This window comes from Gorilla gorilla, chromosome 2, assembly GCF_029281585.2.
Source record: "Gorilla gorilla gorilla isolate KB3781 chromosome 2, NHGRI_mGorGor1-v2.1_pri, whole genome shotgun sequence".
In the NCBI taxonomy this organism is placed as follows: domain Eukaryota; kingdom Metazoa; phylum Chordata; class Mammalia; order Primates; family Hominidae; genus Gorilla; species Gorilla gorilla.
In genome coordinates this window covers 52,280,654-52,305,953 of record NC_086017.1, presented here as the reverse complement: position 1 = coordinate 52,305,953, position 25,300 = coordinate 52,280,654, and the positions used below count along the sequence as shown (strand labels likewise).

The 25,300-nt window shown below is 43.3% G+C and overlaps 1 protein-coding gene and 1 long non-coding RNA gene across 7 annotated transcripts in view; one reads left to right on the top strand and one right to left on the bottom strand.

Moving 5' to 3' along the window:
- Positions 1-25,300, top strand: part of LYZL4 (lysozyme like 4) — a 49,736-nt gene that overhangs the window by 9,986 nt on the left and 14,450 nt on the right. For 3 of the 4 annotated variants that reach the window (XM_055381389.2, XM_019023543.4, XM_004033918.5), the window contains one exon: positions 3,333-3,584. The exons of the other annotated variant lie outside the window; for it this stretch is intronic. In XM_055381389.2, coding sequence (XP_055237364.1) covers positions 3,333-3,402 — 70 coding nt within the window. In that variant the 3' untranslated portion in view covers positions 3,403-3,584. Of the gene's footprint in view, positions 1-3,332; positions 3,585-25,300 lie in introns of those variants that run through there. 4 annotated transcript variants of the gene reach the window in all.
- Positions 1-25,300, bottom strand: part of LOC129532331 (uncharacterized) — a 40,705-nt gene that overhangs the window by 9,459 nt on the left and 5,946 nt on the right. Inside the window, exons 1-4 of one of the 3 annotated variants that reach the window (XR_008678023.2) lie at positions 10,657-10,989; positions 8,289-8,385; positions 4,299-4,436; positions 3,431-3,542 (exon numbers count right to left, since the gene is read on the bottom strand). This is a non-coding gene — a long non-coding RNA (uncharacterized lncRNA). Of the gene's footprint in view, positions 1-3,430; positions 3,543-4,298; positions 4,437-8,288; positions 8,386-8,542; positions 8,680-10,656; positions 10,990-25,300 lie in introns of those variants that run through there. The other 2 variants (XR_008678024.2, XR_008678025.2) reach the window with 2 other exon arrangements.

Genomic DNA, 25,300 nt, shown 5'->3' with positions numbered 1-25,300 from the left:
GAAACTAGGCTTTATTTTGTAATCAATGTATTATGCCCCCAAAGCTGTTATTAAATCATTGGTGAATCTTAGAATAGAAGATATCTTACAATAGAGGAAATCCTATAATAATAGCTGCAATTTCTTAACTGATTGCATTTATATGCACATCATGATTGAATCCTCACAAATCCCTCTGCTGTGAGCATTCTTATCTTCATTTTCAAAATGAGAAAACCAAGGCATAGAGAAGTAGAATAACCTACTCGTGGCCACAGCAATATGATCAATCCTGGATCTGTGCTATTCCAAGCCTCAGGTCACCAGGCTATACTCAAAGAGATGGGGATGGGTGACACAGAAGACCTGTGCTGTGGTTATGTAGAAGGCAACCAAAGGACAGTTATCCAGTACTCCAGTGAGTCCAGACTCAGGGTTTCTGAGCAGAGTCAGTCTAGGGTGGTGGGGGAGAAATGACAGGCCTGCAGGTGGACAAATTTCACTAGTGGAAGCGTAGGTGGTGTTCCTTACTATAAATCATGGGCCCTGAAGGCAGCAGAGACTTTGTCCAGAATCTGATCCAGAAGGTTATGTCTGTCTCAGAGGCTGAGCCTTTTTGTTGTTGCTTTTTTTGTTTTGTTTTGTTTTGTTTTCTGTGTCTTCAAGAAAGGTACTTTGGAACTATTAGGTTGTTGTAAAAGTCATCGTGGTTTTTGCCATTAAGAGTAATGGTGGTTTTTGCCATTACTCTTAATGGCAAAAACTGTGATGACTTTCACACCAACCTAAAAAATTCAATCAGAGATTGTTTTTCCTGCTTCTATATCTCCAGCGTCTAGCTCTGCGCCTGGCACATAATGGAAATCCCCTATGTGCTCGTTGAAAAACTGAGGCTGCATTTGGGGCCACTAACCTGAAGTCATTCATAACATTTTTACTTTTAAATTTACCATTTATTATCTTTAAAAAGGAAAAATAAACCCTTTCCCTCTTAACAGCAGCCTCCTCAAGGTCACCAGTGTTAATATTCTTAGAAATCAGAGAAAAATGTACGCATAGATATTTTAAAACACACATGGAATCCCAGTGTCCACACTGAGCTGCACCTTGCTTTTTTTCAGCTATTAATAGAGCTCATGAATCTTGGCATTATCACTACTTAAAGGTCTCTGCCATCGCTGTAACAGCTGCTAGTACCCCACTGTATAGATGTTGCAGGTAGTTTATCTGCCAGTTCTCTAATGAAGAAAATTTAGTTCGTTCCATTTTTGTTGCTGCTGTTGCTGTTTCAAAATTCTATCATGAGCATCTTGCTTTTAGAACTTTTATGTTCTTTCAATTGTAACCTTAGAGAAATCCCTTGAAGGGGATTTATTGAGACTATTTGGTGCATTTAAACGTTGGAGAGACCAGTTGCTAAACTGCCACTGGGAGAAGGGGCCCCTCCACCCACACTGCACGAAGGGGCCTGTTTCTCCTCAGCTCACCAGCCTGAGGTGTTAAAAACCTGTATAGTTTTAGAAAATTGAGATGTGTAAAGTGATGTCATTCTGTTTTGCTTTGCATGTTGAAATTACAAAGGAAGTTGAACATGTTTTCATGTGTTTATTGGCTATTTTTCTGTGAACTGTTTACTTATATTCTTAGTCCATTTTTCTATTGGGTTGATAATGGTTTTTTTCTTCATGTTGATCTTTTATGTGTCCTTTATAAATTAGGCTTATTAGACCTTTATTCATTTTATTTGCATAAACTATTTTTTCAGGTTTGTTATTTGTATTTTGATTTTATGGTATTTTTATCCTATGAGAGTTTCACAGATTCACAGAATCAAATCCCTTGGTTTTTTTCTTTTGTGGCTTCTGGATTTATGTGAAATCTCTTTCTTAGAAAGGTCTTTTGTACTCCAAAACTGTAAGCCATGTATTACAACAGTGCTGGCACACACACAAATTAAGCCCTATATTAAATTTTTGTTAAATAAGTTAAAAATAGAATACGATTTTATGTTTTTAATGCTTAAAATTTTGGCCTTCTTGGAATTTATTTTGGTATAAAAAGTGAGGTGTAGGGACCCAGGTTTATATTTTTTAAATGGCTAGTCATTGATTTCAATACTATTTATTCAGTAACCCATTTTCATCACTAATTTAATAGATTGTAATTTTAAAGTGAAAGTCCCCTTATTAATGTTAACTGACTTTGGAGTGTTTGAAATACCTTTCATATATGGTCCGAGTTTCCAGTTAATGTGAAAGCTTGGCTGATTTTTTAGAGTAAGCCATAATGAACTAAAACCATATTTATTTAGTGTATGGCACTGAGTGGAGCTATGCTAAGCCAGGCAGATCAAGGCCTTCTTATTGCTGAGGTTCCCAGTGAAGGGAGCTCTTATTAAGCTAACAGGCAGCCACGTGTTCTCCAAAGCTCAGTTGGTCAGCTCTGCAGTGTTGGGGCAGACAGGAAGGGAGAAAACTAAGACCACATATGGCCCCAAGGAGTCCCTTCTGCAATGTCTGCCCTGAGCTATGGAGAGCCTTGGGATTTCTGAAAATACCTGTGTGTATGTTTCCCTGCCACTCTGTAACTACGAGGGGCCAGAGGTCCACAGCCCTGTCTTCCACTGTGGGACCTCCTACCCTGGAAGACCCGTGGAAACCGGCCCACTGAGGGGTGGGATGACCAAACAGGATTTCTAATGGCGTACAGCTGGCCTGAGTGACTCCCCACCCTGGAGGTAGGGACTGGAGAAGCTAAAGTCTGGGTGCTGGCATGGGGACCCAGAACAAGGGAATCACTTTTACAGGCACCAGGAGAAAAGGTTAGAGAAACTCAGTGCAGCTGACTTAGGTGGGGCTAAAGAGTTGGAAGGAATTTTGGAAGGTGAAGAGTGGAGCAGGTACATGGAAAGGTGAAAGGGGCCCTGGCCCAGGGGACAAAGTTTCTATTTGCAGGCCTAGGGTCTGCCAAATACTCATCATGTGACTCTGGGAAAGTCACGGAACTTCTCTGAAGCTCACTTCAGAGAAGCAAATGATACTTCCGTTGCAGGGTTGGGGGAGAATTTCACAGTTCACAGTTCAGCCTCCTCATCTCACCATGTGGGGTTTATGGAATGAGGTGGGGGCTGATGTGGGCACTAGGATGGAGGAAGCACCAGTATTCAAGCCAGGATGTGATGAAGACAGCACTGGAGATGCACAAAAGCCTTCAGAATCGTGCCCACGGCAGAGGTGGCAAACTCAAAGGCTCCAAGAGGCAGGCAGGTGTAAATGGCCTGAGTGGGGCTGTGAAGCCCTGGAGACCCTGAGTTCTGACTTTGAGGAGCCCTTCCTGTTCACTTCTCTCCACAGGCCCACCTGGTCCCGGTACTGCCAGTACTCCGACACCCTGGCGCGGTGGCTGGATGGTTGCAAGCTGTAGCCGCCTGCATGGCCCCTGCAGCACTCACCAGTTGCATCTGGTGAATGAAGGTGCTTTTCTGCTTGCTGCTTCAGTCAATCCTTTTGATGATCTCACCACTTTAAGAGCTCCAGATGGAAAAGGACAAAAGTTTGCTTCATCTGGGGATGCAGGATGCAGAATAAACCAAACTAGTTACTCAACTTGGGCCAAAGGTCTCTGCTTTGATTATGATTATTTCTGTAATCACCATTATTTACTATTATTGTGATTTATTATTATTTAATCTCATATGGAGGAATTGAAGGAAGGAAATTATCTGAAAAACGAGATGTGTCCATGAATGTCAATACTAAACAGGAAAAGGAAGAACAGGTACAGTGGAACCAAAGAAGAAAGAAGAGAGGAAGAGAGGCTGGCACAAGCAGGGCCTCCAGCCAAGGCGTGTCCACACTGGGACACACAGGGGGAAGGGAGAGACCACAGAATCCTCTTTGTACATCCATGAAGGGAATCAAATGACAGTTGCTCATTTCTTATAAAAAGTCTCTGAAAGTTATAAATAACACATATTTGCATTAGAGAAATTTGGGAAAATACAGAAATGTTAAAAAGGAGAAAAATTTTCCTATAATCTCAGTACTCAAAGACAATTGCTGTTACGTTTTGGTTGCATTTCCTGCTGATCTTTTTTCTGTATAGGTTTTTATTCTTTTTCAAAAATGCCATGATAATGCTGTAGTTAGAGAATTTTGCACCTGACTTTTTAGAAAGAAAGCAAACAAATAAGGTAAGACACTTTCCCCCTATATCTGTTTCAATTTTAAGTAGCAAGGGGTTTATTTTAAAAGCTTAGTGGCTTACAGCTTCTTTCATGGGATGGAGTACAGCTGTCAGCCTGGGCTTCCTGGACACACCTGCCTGAGATCCGGTAGCAGCAGCAGCGAGAGCACAGGTATCTGCTCAGCAGGTCAGGTCACCTATGGGACCACACCATCATGGGGGTTGGAGAACATAGTTCTTCACCTTTCAGTCCTCATACAGGAAGAAAAGAACTAGAGTGGTAAGGAGAGAGCCTGTCAGTCACATGTGCTTCACCATGGTGTTGTAGATTCTTCAAAGTGAAATTTTAGTGCCAGTGAATATTTCAGTATATGACACACCATATTTTATTTAACTTTTGCTCTACTGTTAGATGTTTTCTTTTTTTCTTTTCTTTTCTTTTTTTTGAGGCAGAGTCTTGCTCTGTCACCCATTGCTGGAGTGCAATGGCGTGATCTCGGCTCACTGCATCTTCCACCCCCCAGGTTCAAGCGACTCTTCTGACTCAGCCTCCCGAGTAGCTGGGATTACAGGCACGCACCAACAACACCTGGCTAATTTTTCTATTTTTAGTAAAGACGGGGTTTCACCATGTTGGCCAGGATGGTCTTGAACTCCTGACCTCAAGTGATCCACCCGCCTCGGCCTCCCAAAATGTTGGGGTTAGGGGTGTGAGCCACCGAGCTCGGCCATGTTAGATCTTTAGGTATTGCCATTTTAAAAACCATTACAAAGAGTGCTGAAGTCCCTGTTTGGGGCTGCCCCTTGTTATTTCTCACATTTTAAAAAATTACCCCAAAAACATATATTTAATGAAGAAAACCTGGGTAGCATAAGTAGTCATAAAGAAGGAAATTAAGAATATCCCCTCACTGGAAACAGAAGTTTTCATCATTGTCATGTTGCTAAAGTGGGGAATCCTGACTTAGGAAAAGAAACTTTTCGTGTGTATGTCTTCCCTGCTTTCGTGTGTGTGTGTGTGTGTGTGTGTGTGTGTGTGTGTGTGTGTGCGCGCGCGCGCGCATTTTTCCCCTTACAGACATGGACTACTACTAAACATACAGTTTTGTATCTTCCTTTTTTCACTCAATATTTTGCGATCTAATATTTCCAGGTCTACAGCAGGGATCCTAGCACCATTTTTAACAACTGCACAGCTTTCCATTATATAGACAAACTATGATGTATATAACTCTTTATTGTTACTCTTTGTAATTTAGGAAAACAATTGAAGAAATTAGGTAAAAAGTGGCTACCTGAAAGGCAGGCAAGATCCAAATCAATTCAGCCTTTCTTTTTGTCTTAACCTTGGTTACTTTCAGAAGGAAGAAATGGCTGTAAGTTAGAATTTCAGAGACAGAACTTTTACTCAAGTTCAGTAACGATTGTTGAGCTTAATCAAACAGTTTTGTGTGGCTTTCCCTCCTCTCTAGAGAAGAGGGTATTCTATATTCCCCAACCACACAGCATGAATCATACAGTAAAATTACTGGCAGTGGCACTTGCAGTTGAGATCAATGTGAAGCTTTGATCAACTTTTTTATTGAGCTGGGAACCCCACACTGTTTCCGAGGGTGGGTCCAAGAACGATAATGCACATGACCTCAATCCAATCTTAACCCAGAATTAATAACCTGCAATTGATGAAAACACTATCTCCTCGAGTGCCAAATCCAGCGTGCTGCCGCCTCTTTCCAGCCCATTGCGTCTGCTGCGGCTCACCATCCTCTAATGGGCACTTGTGTCAACATGGGCGTGAGGCATGAGGACAAAGCAAATGTTAGTGTATTGATTGGAACAGCCTCTCTTGGGTTGCCCAAGCCCACTGATAATGGGTGTTACAGTGAGCACTCATTCTGGGGGCAGATCTCCTTGTCTGGTTTACAGAATGATCCAAGCTGGATTAGGAAATCTCAATAACAACAACTCCTATTATTATTACTTCTGTTACCATCAGCTATCATATTAACTCCAACTGTATAAATATTACACAGACCTTTACACAATATTTCCAAGCTTTACAAAACCTCCTAAGGTAGTTATGAAATATACCCATATTACAGATGGTGAAATTGAGGCTTAGGGCTAAATAATGTGGCTTTACTCCAGTTTGGTAAGTGATGAAGTTGGGATTGGTATCTCCTCAAAACCTATATCCCCACACAGAGCTCCCTTCCAAACCCTGGTACTATATTGGTATTAATTTTCTACTCCATTAGCTGGAAAATTGGGTCTCTAGCTTTTTAATTAAGATGCTGCACTTAAGAGGTATTAGGCAACTAGTGCAGGACAATGGTCATCGTGTTGGTGCCCAGTTCACAGGCTGGGAAATTGAGTGAATTTTCTCAACTGCACAAAATAAATCGAGAAGACAGTGTGGAAATCTACAGCATTTCTAAGCTTCTGTCATAGTAAAAATCACTTGGGGCAGGCCGGGCACGGTGGCTCATGCCTGTAATCCCAGCACTTTGGGAGGCCGAGGTGAGCGGATCACCTGGGGCCAGGAGTTCGAGACCAGCCTGGTCAACATGGCCAAACCCCATCTCTAGTAAAAATACAAAAAATTAGCTGGGTATGGTGGTGGATGCCTGTAGTCCCAGCTGCCCGTGAGGCTGAAGCATGAGAATCACTTGAACTCAGGAGGTGGAGGTTGCAGTGAGCCGAGATCACGCCACTGCGCTCCAGCCTGAGAGACAGAGCAAGACTCTGTCTCAAAAAAACAAACAAACAAAAATCACCTGGGGCGACTGTTAAAATGCTGATTCCTGGGCCATGTGTCTGACCTACTGAATCCATATTTCCAGAGATGTGGTCCAGGGAATCTGTGTTTTCAAAGTTTCTCCAGATAACTCTGATCTTTGGGAAACTTGGAGGAAACCGGCTAGTGCGAAGAGTACAGGGTTGGAAAATGTCAGAAGTCATAGGGATCGTTCCTGGCTCTGCCACTTATCATTGAGCCAGTTAATTCCTTGAGCCTTATTTTTCCTACCTGCAATGAAGTGAGTGACCCTGGCTGCACTGGCTACACAGTGGTGATGTTGAGGGGGCAGCAGTGAGGCCATGGGGGTCTTCTGATTTCTGGGCCCTTCGCCTGCTTCCCAGCACCATGCTGACTTTATGAGTAAAAACGCTGCTACAGATCTGCCACCAGGAGGGCCTGGTTGTGTGTGTGTGTGTGTGTGTGTGTGCACGCGCACACGTCTGGTGCCATGTGTATCCTGCAGCACAGCCTGTCCAAGTCCCTTACTGGAGTAAGAAGATTGCATCTCATGCACCCTCAGGACACTGGTTTCCATGATTGTCCCTAAGTTGTGGCTGGTTTTGCTTTGTATTTCAAACCCTGCATACTTCTGAGCTAAAGATGAGCCAGGCAGCCTCTGCTCCCCATTGCTGCTTCCTCCTTCCTCCCTGAAGTCCTCTAGGTCCTTTGAAGTAAGCGTTCCTCCTGCATTCTCCTGTTCCTGCCCCCCATTCACTGAAGATTTTGGCTTTTGGCTCACTATTTTTCCACCACTACTGGAGTTATCATTCTTGGTGGCTTCAGTATTTATTTAGGCAAGTCACCAGCACCCTGGCATCTTGGTTCCTTGAGTTCATCTCCTGAAAAGATCTTGTCCTCCACTTCACTTCAGCCTATCAGCCTTGCCATTACTAGTAACTCCACCACCTTAAAAATCTCAATTCTAAGACCCCACTCTTCGAACGCCATCTCATATCTTTCCATTGCATCCCTCAAGCAGCTCTCTGATGCCAATAATTCTTTGGCTCCACTGGAATCTCTTAGGATTGGTCCTATCACCCTCACACTGTCTCTCACCTCATGTCCTCACTTCTCTCCTGCCCTGGCTTAGATTCCACAGCCACCATCATAATGATGTCATGCACGCACCCTCATCCCCTGTGCTCTTCCCTCTGACATACTCACCTGGCTGCCCAATCCTGGTTACAACCAACTTTACCTATTTTGTGTTTGCACCCAAGTAGCTGTACATATTTAAAGAAGAAAAAATCCCACAAAATCCTGTTGACTAGTGTCACTTTAAATTCTTAAAAACCATTATCAAGTGCACCTTTACATTTCTGACCTCTTAGATGACTGTTTCATGCTTTCTCCTCTCTCTTTAACTCTCCCACGCCTCCTTCTTCATTCACCTTTAGCTGCTGCTGCTGCTTCCTAGTTCACTGAGGAAATAGAAGCCATCAGTTAAGACCATCTACAGCCCCATCCCCACAACTGTCTACCCCCACACTCTGCCATTCCCCATGTGGTTATGAACTGCGGGTGCTCCCAGCTAAGGCAGGCCTCTCCACTTGGTTCCTGGATCTCAATTTCCCTTACCTTGTCTCACTGATAGGCCAGGTGCAGTGGCTCATGCCTGTAATGCCAACACTTTGGGAGGCCAAGGCAAGCCAATCACTTGAGCCCAAGAGTTCAAGACCAGCCTGGGCAACACGGCGAAACCCTGTCTCTACAAAAAAAAATACAAAAAGTTAGTTGGGTGTGGTGGCGTGCACTGTAGTCCCAGCTACTTGGGAGGCTGAGGTGGGAGGATCGATTGAGCCCAGGGGCAGAAGTTGCAGTGAGATCGCGCCACTGCACTCTAGCCTGGGTGACAGAGTGAGACTCCATCTCAGAAAAAAAAAAAAAAAGAGAGAGAAGTGATAATATACGGTCACTTTCTCCCTCCCTGCTTGATTGCTTACACCATCAAAAAAACATATTGTAATATCTCCTACTTAAGGCAATCTCTCTCGGCCTCTGATTTCCTACCATTTCTTAAAACTGATATTGTAATATCTCCCACTTAAAACAATCTCTCTCGGCTTCTGATTTCCTACCATTTCTTTAAAAATTCCTCAAAAAACGTATCCAAGTTTCCTCTCTTCTCTGTATTACCTTCCCTTCTCTCTTCAATCCACTTTATTGGAAGCATGTTTATTATAAGCATTATGGTCTCATATTGCAAAATGCTATGATCAATTCTTAGTCCACATCTTAGCCCTCAGCAGCATTTGACATGATTGCTCATTCCCTCCTTGAAACACCAGATTCACTGTCTTTTGGGCCACCTATATTCCTGGTGTCTCCCCTCTTTCTGGTCACTACTCCTTGAGCTCCTTTATTGGTGTCCCCTCCTCTTCCTGGTCAATGTTGGAGGGACCTCGGCTCAGTCCTCAGATTTCTTCTCTGTTTTCATCTACTCCTACAGTTTCAAATAACATCAGTGTTTTTATGACTTCTAAATATGTATATATTTCTTCCCCAATATTTCCCTCAAACTCCAAATTCACATACAAAAATACCTGTTATATGTTTCATTTGACTATTGAATAGACATCTGTACATACAGTACAATAGTAGCAGAAAATGGATATGCATTGAAAGGGGCCCAGATAGCTCAGGTGCAGACTTCTTTATCCTCACAATGCTGGGTCACACTGGACATGTATTGTCTCCAGGTCTCTTATTACCATGGGTACATATGTCAAACATCTCGGTAGCAGAGAACATGGTTGTGGTTGGGGTATCTTAAAATGAGCTGGTCATATAAGCATGCTGTAGCTATGTGGCCAGCCTTAATAATTGAAATCCCCCTTCCAAGGCTCCACCAAAACCAGGTGCAAACTATCAGTCCAATTATTCTGGCATGCTGATCCATCTTGTTCCAAAGTAACTCACTGACCCAAGGGTACAGAACATCAGTCTTAGTTAATACATCCCATGGTATCAGCCAAGGGTTATTTGCCCTAGAATATAGGCATGTAGTCAATCTCCACCACTTGCAATTAACCTATGCTATGCAGATACCATAACAATGGGTAAAGCCATGGATGGTGGAGCTGGCAGAAGTATTGCAAGCAGGGCAGGCACATATTCCAGTAAATATAAAAATAACTGCTCCCCTTGCAGTGAGCCGAGATCGTGCCACTGTACTCCAGCCTGGGCGACAGAGCGAGACTCCATCTTAAAAAAAAAAAAAAAAATAGCTGCTCCTGCCATGATGAAAGGGGTCCAGTGTAATCCACCTGCCACAAAGTGTCCAGTTAGTCCCTCTGGGGATTGATGTTATATTAGGGTCTTTGCTATTGGTAGGTTGGGCAGGCCAGTCTTGGAGAAGAGAAATCGTTGTTGTTGAGAACATGCAAAAACTTCATCCTTGTCACCATAGCCACTTCGTTTGTTCACCAGGTGTGGCTAGGGAAAGAGGCTGCTGACATCTATAGCTCATCTTGTCTATCAGATTATTAAAAGCTTTTCCTGCTGTGGGCATCTTAAGGCAAGCATTCACACAGCATACAGATATCCTCACGTTGTGCCGATTCCAAAAGGACTATCTACAAATCCCTTTTCCAGACCTTATAGCCACCAATCTCTTAGTCTTGTTCCTTCTAAATCCCTGACCATCCAGCCAAATCATTAGCTACCTCCCATAAATCAGCATAGATCTCTACCTGTAAACATCTTTCTTTCCAGGCAAAATGAACAACCAGTGGTCTTTTTTAAAGTATTGCTCAGAGGGAGAATTTCCCTCCCCATTATGTTCCGTATAATGTGTAGCACTCTTCATCTAGTTGGTGCAGCACCCTGTGCAGATCCATTCGTAAACTTTGTCGGAGCTTTTTCTTCCTCAGTCAACTGATCATAAAGAACTCCCCATGAAGTCATAGGTGAAGACTGAGGGAGTGGAGAGAGGTACTATAGGAATCCCGCTTATGGATTCCTATAAGTAGGAAGGCACCTACTGGTGCCTTCAGGACCTGACTGAGACCAATGTTACTTCTGTCACTGGATGATGCCATGCTGCTGCATACATAAAGCCACCTTTGTGACTTGGGCATCAGAGAACATCTAGTTCACAGTAGCCCGTTCAGATCATGTGGTCTCCTACAGTCAGCCCTAGGAGCAAGGTAGGAACTGCTTCTCAAAAGGAAAGTAGTTATTTCTGGAATAGGGCACAGCTTTGCTTTAAGACCCTATGGTGCTATGCTGTGACTCTCCTATCAGGGTTTTCCAGAGGCTCTGTGGAATTAGTTGCCGGCAAAATTAACAGAAGAGCTACAGGAGCAAGTCAGCCACCTGTAGGGTTTACCATTGCGCCTGTGGTGCGGGGAGTCAGAAAGTGGCTGCTGCTTCTAGGATGTCTGAAATGTGTAGGAAACTGCTGCCAACTTCCCAGCAACTCAGCAGCCTTGAGTGAGGTAACTGGCAGGGAAGCCGTGGCCTACTATAAGAATTCTGGCCTGTGAATCTAGGGTCACATTTTCTGTCCAGAACAGTTTCTGTCAGAGGAAGAATGTCTGTTACCTCCCTTCTGCCTTCTAGATCTCCATGAATATATATCTGTGGTGAAGCCTAGACTGTAAGCAGAACCCTGTCAGCATGAGCACCTCCCAGGGCCCTGGCTCCCAGCACCCAGGGGAGGACATAGAAGCAGGTGCAAGTGGAGCTGGATGCCAATAGACAATGTCTTGGCCATTTGCACTTTGAAGTTAATGAATAACGTTTGTTTTGCCCAGGCACAATCATATGGCTTTCAGTCCCTCAGCAGCCTAAGCTTCTTGGCAAGGCACATAGAGCCCTCCTTGCTGGGGCTCTCCAATGCCTCGCAGCCACCCTCTCTTTGCTTCCCTACCTCCTCTCCACCACTCACCCCTCCCCAGTTCCCAGTCAGGGCAGCTGTCATCACAAAATGTTTTTATTATCTATTGGTCACCCGTTTTGAAGGAAGATGGAATTTTAAATTCACATGTCAAAAACAGCCTCAGCAGGACTGATTGTCATTTTTACAAGAGATCCCATCTATGCAGACACTCATTAAAAATAAGACTCACACAACTAGCTTAGCAGTTCTGAATGCTTGTTCAGCAAATGTTCAAAAATTTTACTGGTTTCAGTTTATGTCCAGGTTCCGTGGGAGCCGCCTCTCTAGTGCTGAGCATCTCAAGAAGCGTTCAACTCTGCTGGCATTCATGACTCTCTGAGGGGCCCTCTGCACATCCTGTTTAACTTCCTGAGACAGCCTGTGAATAATTGAAAAACAGCTTCTGAATAACCCCAAGCCTGGTAGAAGGAGCTTGGGTTGAATCATCAGATTGATCTGTGTCTGTGCTGTTGCTCACCAGCCGTGAGCATCCACCAAGTTGCTTGTCTTTTGGGAGTTTTTTTTGTTGTTGTTTGTTTGTCATTTCCACTTTTAAGATCAGGATAAAATCCAGGCGTGCTTGATTACTGGGAGGCTGATACAACATCTGACCCTTGGACTGGGGACTCCAGAAAAAGTTCTTTTCTTGACAAGAGTGCGCATAGCTAGGTGAAGGATGTTTTTAACTGCCCACATTTCATTCTACACGTTGTTTCCTGTATATGACTCCCCTTTTGTTTTTTCTTCTGGCCACCCACTGTCACAATGAGCTCCGGGGAAGGGAGTCCCACTTACAGGATGATGAATGAACAGGGGGGAAAAGGAGAGATGGAGCTGTGCGAATTGCTCTCCCGCTCACGACCCCTGGAGGCTGTGATGACCGACCTTGTGGTTGCAGTGTTTGTTGCTACCTTGGAGCCTGGGAGGTGAAGACCACTGCTTGGCTGACAGGTGGGAAAGGTCTCCGTGGCCCGGTGAGATTCGTCCCAACAATCAGCTGAGGAGAGGCTTCCCCCTTTAGACAGAAGCAGGAGGAGATGGAAAAAGAGGGCCGAGCTGGGTGGGAGGGGTAGCCCTGGCTGGAGACAGGAGGACCTAGAGGTGAGGGAGGTAGGCAGATGATCCATGTTGCTGAATTACTGAGGCAGAATTTCTGAGCTTGGAAAGTGAGGCAAGTTTCATGTTCCTGGCAAATTTTCTCTTCCTTTCTCTTTTGTTCTTTTTGAACCTCCCACCCTGCACACCTGTCTAAAAGGAAATCAATGGCAGCAGGGAGAGTTGGGGTGCTGGAGCAGGGACGGCGATGAGGGGTTGGGGGGAGGCGGCATGTGGAGCACCAAGGGACGGCAGGTGTGGAGATAAGGATGCTTCACCCTCTGTGGCTCTCCCTCCACAGCCTTGGGTGAGATCTGTGTTTCGCCTTCACAGAAGTCAAACTGTTACTGTTGAGAGGCAATTCATGTCCTATCTTCTCTTCGTCTCTCTTATAGTTGTAAGAAGTGACACCACGAAATTCTCTGTTTGTATGAGGCCCACGCTAGGTGGTTCACATAAGTTATCTCATGAAGTCCTTCATTGCAACCTTATGAACCAGGCATTTGGATTCCAGCTCTATGACTTCCTGACCTTGGGCACGGTACTTAATCTTGTTAAGTCTCACTTCCCTCGTCTGCAAAATGGAGATAAATACCGACAACAATAGCAATGCACGAGGGATTGCTGTGAAAGTTAAATGAAATATTGCACAGTATGTTGTTATTATTATTATTGTCCTCAGGTGAGGAAATGAAGAAATAAAATAGGAGTAAAGGTAAAGTGGGTGACTGGAGTAATATTAAGCCTTGAGGTGGTGGAAGTTAGCAGAGAAATAAAACGCAAATATAAAGGCGAATTTAAAAAAATCTTTTCATTATGGAAAATTTTAAACATATAAAGACAAAGCACAGTGAACCCCCACATACTTATCAATCAGCTTCTTCTATAGTCAACTTGTGGCCAACTTGGTTACTTCTATTCCTACTCATTCCTTCAATATAAGATTATTTTGAAGCAAATCCAAGACATCATAACATTTTATCTGTGAATATTTTAATACATGTCTCTGAGAAATAAGAAACCAAAAAAATATGAGCCAACCATTATCAGATCCAAAAAATTAACAGTAACTTCTTAAAATTAACAAACTTTGTTGTTCAAATTTTGAAGAAACATTTTTAAAAGGGAGAGAATAGTGAAATCATCTAACTTTTTGTTACTTCTGAAAATCAACTTCATCCTTGTGATAGGCAGAATAATCGGCTCTGCAAAGATATACATGTCCTAGTCCCCCAAACCTGGAAATATGTGACCTTTTATGGAAAAAAAGGGGGGCTTTGAAGATGTGACTAAGTTAAGGATCTTGAGGTGAGAAGATAATTCTGGATATCCATTTGGGCCCAAAGTAACCACAAGGGTCCTTAAAAGAGGGAGGCAGGGGTGGGGCATGGTGGCTCAAGCCTGTAATCCCAGCACTCTGGGAGGCTGAGGCGGGCAGATCACTTGAGGTCAGGAGTTCAAGACCAGCCTAGCCAACATGGTAAAACCCCGCCCCTACTAAAAATACAAAAATTAGCCGGGCGTGGTGGCAGGTGCCTGTAATCCCAGCTGCTCAGGAGGCTGAGGCACAAGAATCTCTTGAACCCGGGAGGCGGAAGTTGCAGTGAGCCAAGATCACACCACTGCACTCCAGCCTGGGCAATAGAGTGAGACCCTGTCTCAAAAAAAGAAAGAAGAAAAAAGGATGCAGGAGTGAGGGTCGGGGGGAGATGTGATGGTGGAAGCAGGAATCAGAACGGTGCAGCCTCTTGAAGCTGGAGAAGGCAAAGAAATGGTTTATCCCCTAGAGTTTCCAGAAGGAACACAGCTCTACTGACACCTTGATTTTAGACCTCTGACTTCCAGAACCCTCAGTTAACACAATTGTGTTTTTTCGAGTCACTAACTTTGTGGCCATTGGGTACAGCAGCAATAGAAACCAACACAATTGTGTTTTCTTAGTTCATGCTTTATAATATCTACTATTTATCGGGTGCCTGACCCTCAATATTATAATCCTTTGAAAGCAGACAGGCGTTAGTATTACCGTTTTACAGAAGGGGAAACTGAGGCTTAGAGCGTTTTAATAACTTAGAGTCCGCAAGGCTAGAAAGTGGTGAGGGTAGCATTTGAATCCAGGCTCTTTGTGGTCCCCATAATCCCACAGGGCCTCCCATGGTGCTGAGTGAATAGCATCATCTCTTCCTCAGTAGGGGATTTATTTAGAGTCATGCCTTACTTAATGATGGGGATACATCCAAGAAGTGCATCTTGAGGCAATTTTGCCATCATGTGAATATCACGGAATGTATTTAACAAACCTAGATGGCATAGCCTACTATGCACCTAGGCTATATGCAATATAGCCTATTGTTCCTAGGCTACAGACTTGCACACCATGTTACTGTACTGAATACTGTAGGCAATTGCAACACAGTGCTAAGTATTCGTGTATCTAAACATAGCTAAACATAGAAAAGGTACAGAAAAAATATGGTATTGTAATCTTATGGGACCACCGTTTGTATGGGACCGCCGTTTGTATGGGACCACCATTTGTTGACCAAAACATTGTTACGTAATGCATGACTGTCCTTGAAAAGAGGCAAAAGACTTTTATTTTTATTTTTTAAAAGAGGCAAAAGACTTTACAAATCCTGAGAGAGGGCAGATTTAATTAGGTTTTTTTTAAAGTAATTATCACAGGAAAAATATTTAAGTTAATGTAGTTTGTTTCTTTTAATTATTAATTTTCCATCAAGTTATATAAGCTCATAATAGAAAGAGCAAAATAGATTTTGTCGTGAAGATCAACACTCCTTCATTTTTCTCTCTTGTTCCACTCCTTAGGAAAGAAAAAAACATGTTCAACTCTTTCAGCTGATGCTTTGGGTATTTACCTCCAATTCTCTAAGAATATGCTCTTTTCCTACTTCTTGGTTTGTGTGAAATCAGGGTTTGCCTTACACCAGGAAGATGGAGATCCAGCTGTCTTTTGCTCCTTACCCTCATCACACACACACACCCCATCCTTCCAGTATAATGCACCTTTAACTTGGGTTCCATCGATGTTTGGCTTTCACTGTGACTGTGAAAATGCTCTTCACAGCTGAGCCACAGAGTGCTCTACTATAACTTCTTTTTCCTGAACAGTGTTTTTCTTCTTTAGTGAAGCATTGTTTTTGCTTGTTTGCTTAGTTTCCTACGTACTTATCATTCATTCAACCCCAAAAGTTTCTGCAGTTGTCTAATTCTCCTCTCAGGATGTTCAGATTCATTGGGTTTTCTTTCAGTTCATCTTCTCGAAGAAACCTCCTCCTCATGACTTCTGACTGCTTCAGTCTTCACTGGTCTCTTCACCTCATGCACACCTGTCATTCTTGAATCTTCCTTTATCACCATCAATTTCACCTCTCTCCTGAGATCCCTTGTTTCCCAGAGCCTATCCCTTCTTTATCCTTGGTTTATACCCTTGTTTTATTGAAATTCGCCCTCCACAAGCTTTCTTAGAAAGAGTGCAAGGGACTCTTGAAATTTTTTGAGATGTTGCACGTCTGAAATGTCTTTATTCCACCTTGATACTTGAGATTGATACTTTGGTTGGGTGCAGAACTCTAAGTCAAAAATAATTTTCCTCTAGAATATTGATTACATTGCTCTTGATTAGCCATAAGCCATTTTTGATTCTAGTTCTTTGTATGTCTTTTCTTTCTGGAAGGTTGTAGGATTGTCTCTAACACTTTGAAATTTCACAGTGACATGCCTCAATGTGGGGTCTATTTCCTCCAATATAATGGGGCTTTCAATCTGGAAACCTGTGTACTTCACTTCTAGACAATCATCTTGGAATGTTGTATAGAATTTTCTTTTATGATTTTTGATTCTCTCTGGAATTCCCATTATTTGTGCATCTTGTATTTGTCATTCATTCATTCATTTAATAGTTTCTCCATTTTCTATTTCTTTCACTTTTTCCTCTACTTTGTGGGAACTTTTCTCAATTTTCTCGACTTCTTCTTTCAAACCTTCCATTTATTTTTCATTTCTATTTTCATGTTTTTTATGTCTAAGGGCTTTCTTTGCTCTCTGAATGTTTCTTTCTCCCTTTTTTATTAGCATCCTATGTTGTTTTGAAGATGCAATTCTGGTTTTTTCTTTTTATGATACATTTTTGTTAGTTTCTTCTGGCAGCAGTCTCTTTCTTTCTACCTATTTATTTTATTTACAGTCTTCTCTAAGACGTCTATTGATCCCTGTTTGGTTATTTATATTTAAGAAGCTGATTGGAGCTTTCAGTTAGTCAGGTTCATCAAGTTATATAAGCACATAATATAAAGAGTAAAATAAGGTTGTTTTTTTTTTTTTTTCGTGGAAATCAGTTGTTACTGGAGATACTGGAGATGATGGGGTTCACCATGGAGCCATCCGGCTGGACAGTTTCCCTGCAGACATCACTGATGTCAGGTCTTTCACTCTGCCCTCCTAGGCTGCCCTTGTTCCCCAGAGAAGGCTGCTGCAGCCTCCCACTTGGAGTATATAGGCTTGGCTGCCCCTTTCTTGGAGCCAGTTTGGGAGGAAGATTGAGCAGTAGGCTGGGTCTCATATTTCACATGTATAAATGTTTATTTAAACCTCTTGTTTTCAGTATAATACTCTTGCCCTAAACTGTGCCTGATGCCCCCAGTTCAGAAACCCCCAGCATTGACCTCTTCAGATAACTGAATGATAGTTTTCTGCTAGAGTAGTGGGGGACAGGCACCTGGCTGTATGGAGTGGAAAGGAAAGCTGGGGCCTAACTGACTCTTAGGCAGACTTTGAGCCACTTAGCCTCACTTTACCCTCACTGCCAAGCATCACTGCTGCCGGTTGTTCATGAGTCTCTGAGGCCGCCTAGGGGCAAATCCGGCTGTGTCTGTTCTATGCTGGCCAAAGAGTCAGCTTTCTAGGGTCTGCTACAGGAGGTGCTATGCATCCTCTGCTTTCCCACTTCTAGCAGGCTGTCCAGTTGTCTCTTCTGCTTGTCCTTGAAAGTTTATGTATTTAAAAAATTCCTTTAAGCTAAAATGGAGGCCATTCAGGGAGGCCGTTCAGAGTAGGGACCTTGGGGTTCAGTGGATCTGGGCTCTAGTTCCAGCCCCATGGTTTACTAGCTATTGGATCCCCTGGAAAGTTGGTCATCTCAATTTCCTGATCTATATAAACAGGGCAATCAGTAGAGAAATTGGGAATTTAATATAATGATTGGGGTTATATGAGGATTAAATGAGATGTCCCCAGTGCATGGTATACACTCAATAGTCAATACATGCTAGCTAGCGTACCTCAATAATAGCAATAATATTTTTCTTGATAAATATTAATATGACATATTAATATGACATATTAATATGACATATACTCTGGAATAGATTGAAATCCTGGTAAATAAAGATTTGTCAAAGACTGTCTCTTCCCTGGAGCAAAGACTATCTGTCAAGACTACACGCACACACACACAGAAACACAATTTCTATATTGTCTGCTATGGCCTAATTTAGCACATTCTATGATTAAGGAATATCTTTCTAAAACTTTGTTGAGCAAGGGAGAGAAATGGGTCAACCACTGGAACATTGCACAGCCCAATCCACCAAAGCAGGCTGCAAATATCAGTTGTAGTTATTAGTGAAAGACTTTGTATGTACAACACTGAGCTCCGTTTCTGGCAAACAGTAGGTGATCCGTATGTGTCCTCTGACATTGGATCTGCGTTCTTACTTCTTCTCCTCTCTAGAATTGGCCTGCTCTGTTTTGCCATGGTGGATGCTTTAAAAGTTTTAAAGTGCTTGTTGGAATACAGTGTGATCCCTAGGATGTTTTTCCCCCTCACAGAAAGCTACAGTTTTCAGCTCATGTGCTTTAGAATAAGATGCGCAAGTCAGAGTGTAATCCACTTAGATCCTAATGAAAGTCACTGGCCAGGACTCCGCCTTTAGGAGGGAGGTCTCTCCCACTGAGTGTCTTGAAGGGTAAATGTAAATAACAGTTTCCATGACCAAAAGGTAGATTTATTTCTGTAGAATTTTATATTTTACAGTGATCTCCACCCAGTGAAACGGGGCCTAGCAAAGAAGCCAGGAAATTGCTTACCCTTTCCCATGAGACTTGGCCTTTAAAATACTTACAACTTTTGGTCACTTTTTGCCATTTCAGATAGATTTTCCTTCCAGAACGTTCCAATTTATTACCTTGGCAGTAAATTCTTGCTCCTTCTGGATGTGCTGTCGTTTCAACGCTGGCTTTCATTTTCTGTAGCTTTTTTCCGAGTTCAGGATCATATGTCAGTTTTAAACCAGTTGACTTTGATCACTTTACACAGCCGGCAAAGAATATGGCCTAGTTCATCCCTTCTTAATTATTTTTAAGTGAAATTTTAAAATAGTCTCTTGGTTTAGTTCATTCCTGGGGGGCAGGGGATGACTTTCTTTAGATGAATTGATATAGACTGAAATACTAAAATCTGAAAAAAAATTCAAAATTTCATGCAGGTCTTGGTGTAGGCATTTATGAAATGAAGGGGGTCAAGGAATAGTTTAAAGAACAGGAAAGGTCCAACATCAGTCACTGCATCAATTAGCTTTTATCACAACAGTGTTATGTAACAAACCACTCTAGACCTCAGTAGCCTACCATAGTAGGCATTTATCTTTCTCTCCCATGTCTGCAGGTGACCTGATCTAATTTGGGCTCACTAGGACTTGGCACTAGCCAGTATTGGGTTCAGGTCTGCACCATTGAGTTTTTCACTTTTCTGGGACCACTGAGCTACCCTCAGAAGCACTTCTCAAGGCAGAAGCATAGGAAGGCAAACCCAACCACACAAGTATATTTTATGCCACAGCTGCTAACAGCCCATTGGCCAAAGCCAATAACATGGCCAAATACAAAGTTGGTAGGCAGCAGGGGTAGACATCAACCATGGGGCCAAAATAAGACCCAGGGCTCAGCCCCACATCGGTGGATCAAGGAAGCACACTCCCCCCATGGAAGTGTGGTGGGAAAGTGAATATTTGTTAGCAGCCATCCTTGACTAGTTTACTCCAGAAGCTCCAATAAGAAGAAATCCTGTAATGTAGATATCTGTTCTTTTAGATCAGTGGTTCACAAAATATGGTCCCTGGGCCAGCATCATCATCATCATCATCACCTGGGAACTGGTTAGAAAGCTGGTCTCCGGGCCCCACCCTAGACCAACTGAATCAGAAACTCTGAGGGAGGGACAATTATATATACAGAGAACACTCTGCTGTTTTGATTTTAATACAAAGGGATTGAGTTTACATTGACAAGGGAAGTATTATTTAACATGGTTCAGCTGCCCACTAACCATTTTCACCAAGAGAACTTGGTAAATGCAAGGGCTGCTTAGCTCCAACGTTTTATTTACTCCATGGCCCTTTAGAGGAAGCAGAAAGATCATGAACATAACTATAGGATTTACAATTTATCAGTTATGTGACTTTGGGCAAATAACTTACACTCACAAGATTCCCAGTTACTTATCTATGAAACAGGGCAGTAAACACTGTCCTTTTTTGGGAAAGTGCCTGAAGTGCAGACATGGACCCCCTAGCCATAGGTGATGAATCCAGGATGGACAACTGATCTGTCTTAGGTTCCAGCCACTGTTACAGATTACTACAGGCTGGGTGGCTTAAACAACAAACATTATTTCTCACAGTTCTGAAGACTTGAAAGTCCAAGAGGTGGTGTCCGATGAGGGCCCACTTCCTAGTTTGCAGACGGCTGTCTTCTGCAGTTGCCCATCAATTGCTTACACTTTCCCATGAGACTTGGCCTTCAAAATACTTACAATTTTTGGTCACTGCTCATATGGCAGGAAGGAGAGAGAGAGATCCTGTGTTTCCTTCCCTTTTTATAAGAGCACTAATCCCAGGATAAGGGTCCTACCCCCATGAGCTAATCTAATCCTAATTACCTCCCAAAGGCCCCACTTCCAAATACCATCACATTGAGGATTAGGATTTCAACATATGAGTTTTGGGAGGGCACAAAGTTTCAGTCCATAAGAGGATCGGAGTGAGTCAATCTGATTGTCTTTTTGAGGAGTTTGGGATTTTGCAATGAGAAACACAGAGGCTGGAAGACAGCAGAGCTGAGTTTCTTTGATGGCAGAGTTCTGGAGAGGAGAGACATAACTCCCAGTGATGAAGCAGCTGGGTCTTCTCTTGGTTCCTGGCCTTCTGGAATTCTTGAGATAACATGAGGACTTCTAATAAACTTCCCTTTTGCTTGAGCTAATGTAGTAGTTTGAGAATATGGCTGGCCACATTCTTTGATATCCCTCCTCTCAAGAGGCAAGGTCAATGCCCCTCCCCAGATTCTGTTAATTGGTAATTGAATAACTATTAGAATACAGTGGAAGTTACATTGTGCCATTTTCCAGGCCCAGGCCTTAAGAAACTGGCACTCACACTTTCTTTCTCATGGTGCTTGCTCTTAGAACCCAGCCCCTACGTTGAGGAGTGTCCGAGCTGCCCACAGGGGCACCCAAGTGGAGAAGAATGAACAGCCAGCACTGACTAACCAGCAATATGAGTGAGGCAGTTTGGAATTAGATCTTCCTGCCTCAATCCAGCTGTCCCAGTTGATGCCATGTGGAGCAGGCATAAGCTGACCCTGCTGGGCCCTGCCAAATCACAGACTTGTGAGCAAACAATCATTGCTATTGGTATAAGCCACTCAGTTTGGAGTGGCTTGATATGCAGCAATAGGTGAATAGAGTCACCAGCTGCAGTTTTCTTCTCTGTTGCTCACAAGCAGAAGAGCAGCAGCACAGAGATTAAGCACTTAAGCTCTGGACTCAAATCCTGCTTTGCAACTTGCTAGGTGCAATTTTTGGGCCAACTGTGACATCTTTATATAATTCAGTTTTCTCACTTGTCAAATAAAAAGAGAAATAGAAAAACAGTGGTTTTTCATCAGATTGCTGTGAGAATGAAGTGAGATTATGCATGTAAAGTATTTAGTGTGGGTCACCAGCACAGTGAACAGTAAGCACTAAATCTACACGTTAGCTGCACTCCATCTTATTAATATAGAGATGAGTTTCAGGAATGGGCTGCAAGGTAGTGCACCTTAACACATGGAACCAGCTGAGTTGAGGTGCACTGGGAAGAAGTGAGGCATCCCTAACCCCAGCCTGGGGTGCTGGCAGGCCTTTTACATACAGGGACAATGCAATCCATTAAACAACCTTTTATTGTCTCCCAGAAGCCAGACCATGTGGTCAGTGGTGGAGACTTGGGGACAGACCAGCAAAATATCAGAGTATTTCAGGGATTAGAGATCGTCTACAGACTTTAGTAAGTGACTCAAGAAGGATACAAACTCCAGGCAAGCTGGGATGGCCACTTGAAAGCAGTGTGACAGCAACAGAATGGATATATAACTTTGGCAAAGGAAATTCTTGCTGTCAACCCTCTGAGGCCACTAGGAGTTAAACAGTTGGGCCTTGCTAAATTTCAGAGGCCACATTCTCTGCTACCCGTAAATAAGTGCCTTGATGAACACTGTAGGCCCCTGTAATAGAGATGCCTGGGAGAAACTAGGGGAGATGGGAATGGAATGCTGATTTTGTACCAATCTCAACACTTCCTGTTGGGACACTGGGGACTTTGCCACCACCAAAGTGGCTGTTGGCTCACAAGTTCTGCTCCCCTGGGAACAGCTCATGAATCCTGTGTGGATGAGCCCTCATAGGCTTTGTTTACAAAAAACATACCCACCCCCTTGGCCATCCCTGATAGATCCAGGGGAGAACCCAATCTTGGCTGTATCTATCACACTCTTTGTCCTTGAACTGAGGTCTCTCAGACATAGACCTTGGCGAGCTGAGTCATGGTAATGTCAGTGCACCAGAAAGGCAGTCAGCAAACCCACTGCTGAGTGAACAGATCTGCCGAAGGCTCCTGCCTTTCTCCAGCCTTGGTTGGAATTATGGTTGAAGTGATTCTGAGGTTCTTTAAGATGACTAAGCTGCACAGGACCTTACCATGTATCTGTTGGCATGTGTGACTTGGGGTGAAAATATCAGGCCCAGATAATAGTCAAATTGCCTCACTTTCTGCAAGCTAAACACAGTCTAACTGCATTAGTGACACACACACACACACACACACACACACACACACACACACACAGAGAGAGAGAGTCATGCATCACTTAATGATGGAAACACGTTCAGGTAATTTCATCACTGTGTGGATATCAGACAGTGCCTTTACACAAACCTAGATGGTATAACCCACTACATACCTGGGCTTTTGTGTTTTTCCCTATCACTCTGTGGGACATAGTATTTGCCTAGAATCCCTACATGTAAGGGAGAGAGAATAGGATAAACTCAGAATGGCACCTGGTATACCCAAAGAACTGCTTGGGGGGATAGTTGATTTTCAAGCTAGCTGGAATTGGTTTCTCTCTTTTGCCACCCAAGGAAACTTATTATAACAGAGATTTTTAAAACCCAGAAAATGATCTACCCCATATGCAGACAGTGAGGGTTAAAGGAGATTACATAGTCAAGTTTACTAGCCTAGCTCCTGGACAAATTATGCTCAACACACACCCTATTCCCTATTCCCTGCTTCTCCTGGACACATGCTCAGGAGACTCACTTGTCACCAAAAGGTCAGACTGCTCTGGAATACCGTCCTACTGCTTCAGGATCCTGCAGCCCTTTGCCCCATCTCATTTCCATGCCTAATGTAATTTTAGAGCATGATGTGTAGTAAGCATGGCTAAAAATTCTGGAAGATTTATTACATTCCCTTGTTCTATAGATCAAGGACAATTTTTAATAAATCCTTGCTTTTGCTGAACGATTTAATATGCCATTGTCTAGGCAACAGAATTGTCTTCAATTAGATTTTAAAACTAATATAGGAAGAAACTTTCCCCTTTCCTTGCCAACATTATTAGATAAGGCCATAAGTCCTGATCAAGAACAAAATTTGCTGGTGCCTCATGGGGACCTTGAAACTGGATTCTCTTTTGCAGCAGTATGGCTCCCTACCTTTTATTCCAGGGCAGGCACCTTGTTGAGGTGGTTGAGGCTACCAGTGGGAAGTGCCCACAGCCACATAGGGCCAGGTGCTGCTCATACAGAGAGATCCCCCCCACCAGAGGAAACTGACTTTGGAGAATGAGTCACTCGTTGGGGTCTGGCCCTCAGCCATGTAAGCTCAGAAATTCAATCTTTTAAGTTCCAGAAGTTATTGGATGCTTGAATAAACAACCACTGAGGGACCTGAGAACAAACTGGAAAGAAAATTGACTAATTCTAAGCAGTCTGGAGGTTCACATCAGCCAGATGAGCACATGTTCTCCCTGGAGGCATTGATCCTGGGAAGCCATGTTATCCCACAGTGGCTTCCTACCCAGGAACTGGCAATGAAGGGCTATCGATGTAAAGTGATGTTTTAATGGCCCCAGGCTTCCCAGGGCAGAGGGTGGGGGGGCACCAAAAATGTTCAGCCTCTACTTCCCCATCTTCAGGCTTCCCTGGTCAGCCATGGCCTCCATTGATGGTCCCATTCTCCCTGCGAAGGGTGGATTCCACTGCAGGCCTGGAACTTGTCCTTGGGCCTCTGCACTTCTGTACATTCCTTAATGAGCTGATTTTATGGCTTAACTCTCAGGACATCCTTAATTCCTTCATTTCCACAACCCTGAGGGGTCTGTTTTAGTCACCCTTATGTGGGTAGAATCTTGGTTTTGACAGCACATGAAGGTGGGGAGGATTGTGGATTTGGGTGGCAGGCGGTGCCATTCTGAGTAGTGTGATAACAGGAGTCACAGTGGGGTGCTGTCGATACACACCTCAGAATCATTAGCTCCTTTAATCCTTCCCACAATCCTGTAAGGAAAGTACTAGTATATTTCCCAATTGACTGAATTCATTCCATCTTTATAACAATGTCTTAAAAGAACATCCAATGTCCCCGCTCCTGCTTTCTGCTGCTGCTGGTGGAGCCTGAAGATAAAGAGGGGGAGTCAAAGGGCTAAAGAGAAGCATAATATATTCTTTAATAAGGAGAACTCTGATGAGCATATTCCTCATGCTTTCTTGTTCATATTACAGGGCATATTTTCATGAATGTGTTCTCCTTATGCCTCCTCAGCCCCCAGCCTGCCTCTCTAGTCCTGTCTCTCCGGCTCTTCCCTCAACTTCCCTCTCTCTGGGTACTTCAGTCTTCAGTCGAAGAGCAGAGTGCTAAGGCAGACCCAAGTTGCATATTTCATAAAATCCTATTATGTATACAAGATGAAAGCTGGCTAATGAAAACAGAATACTTAAAAGAATCAGATAATTTGGT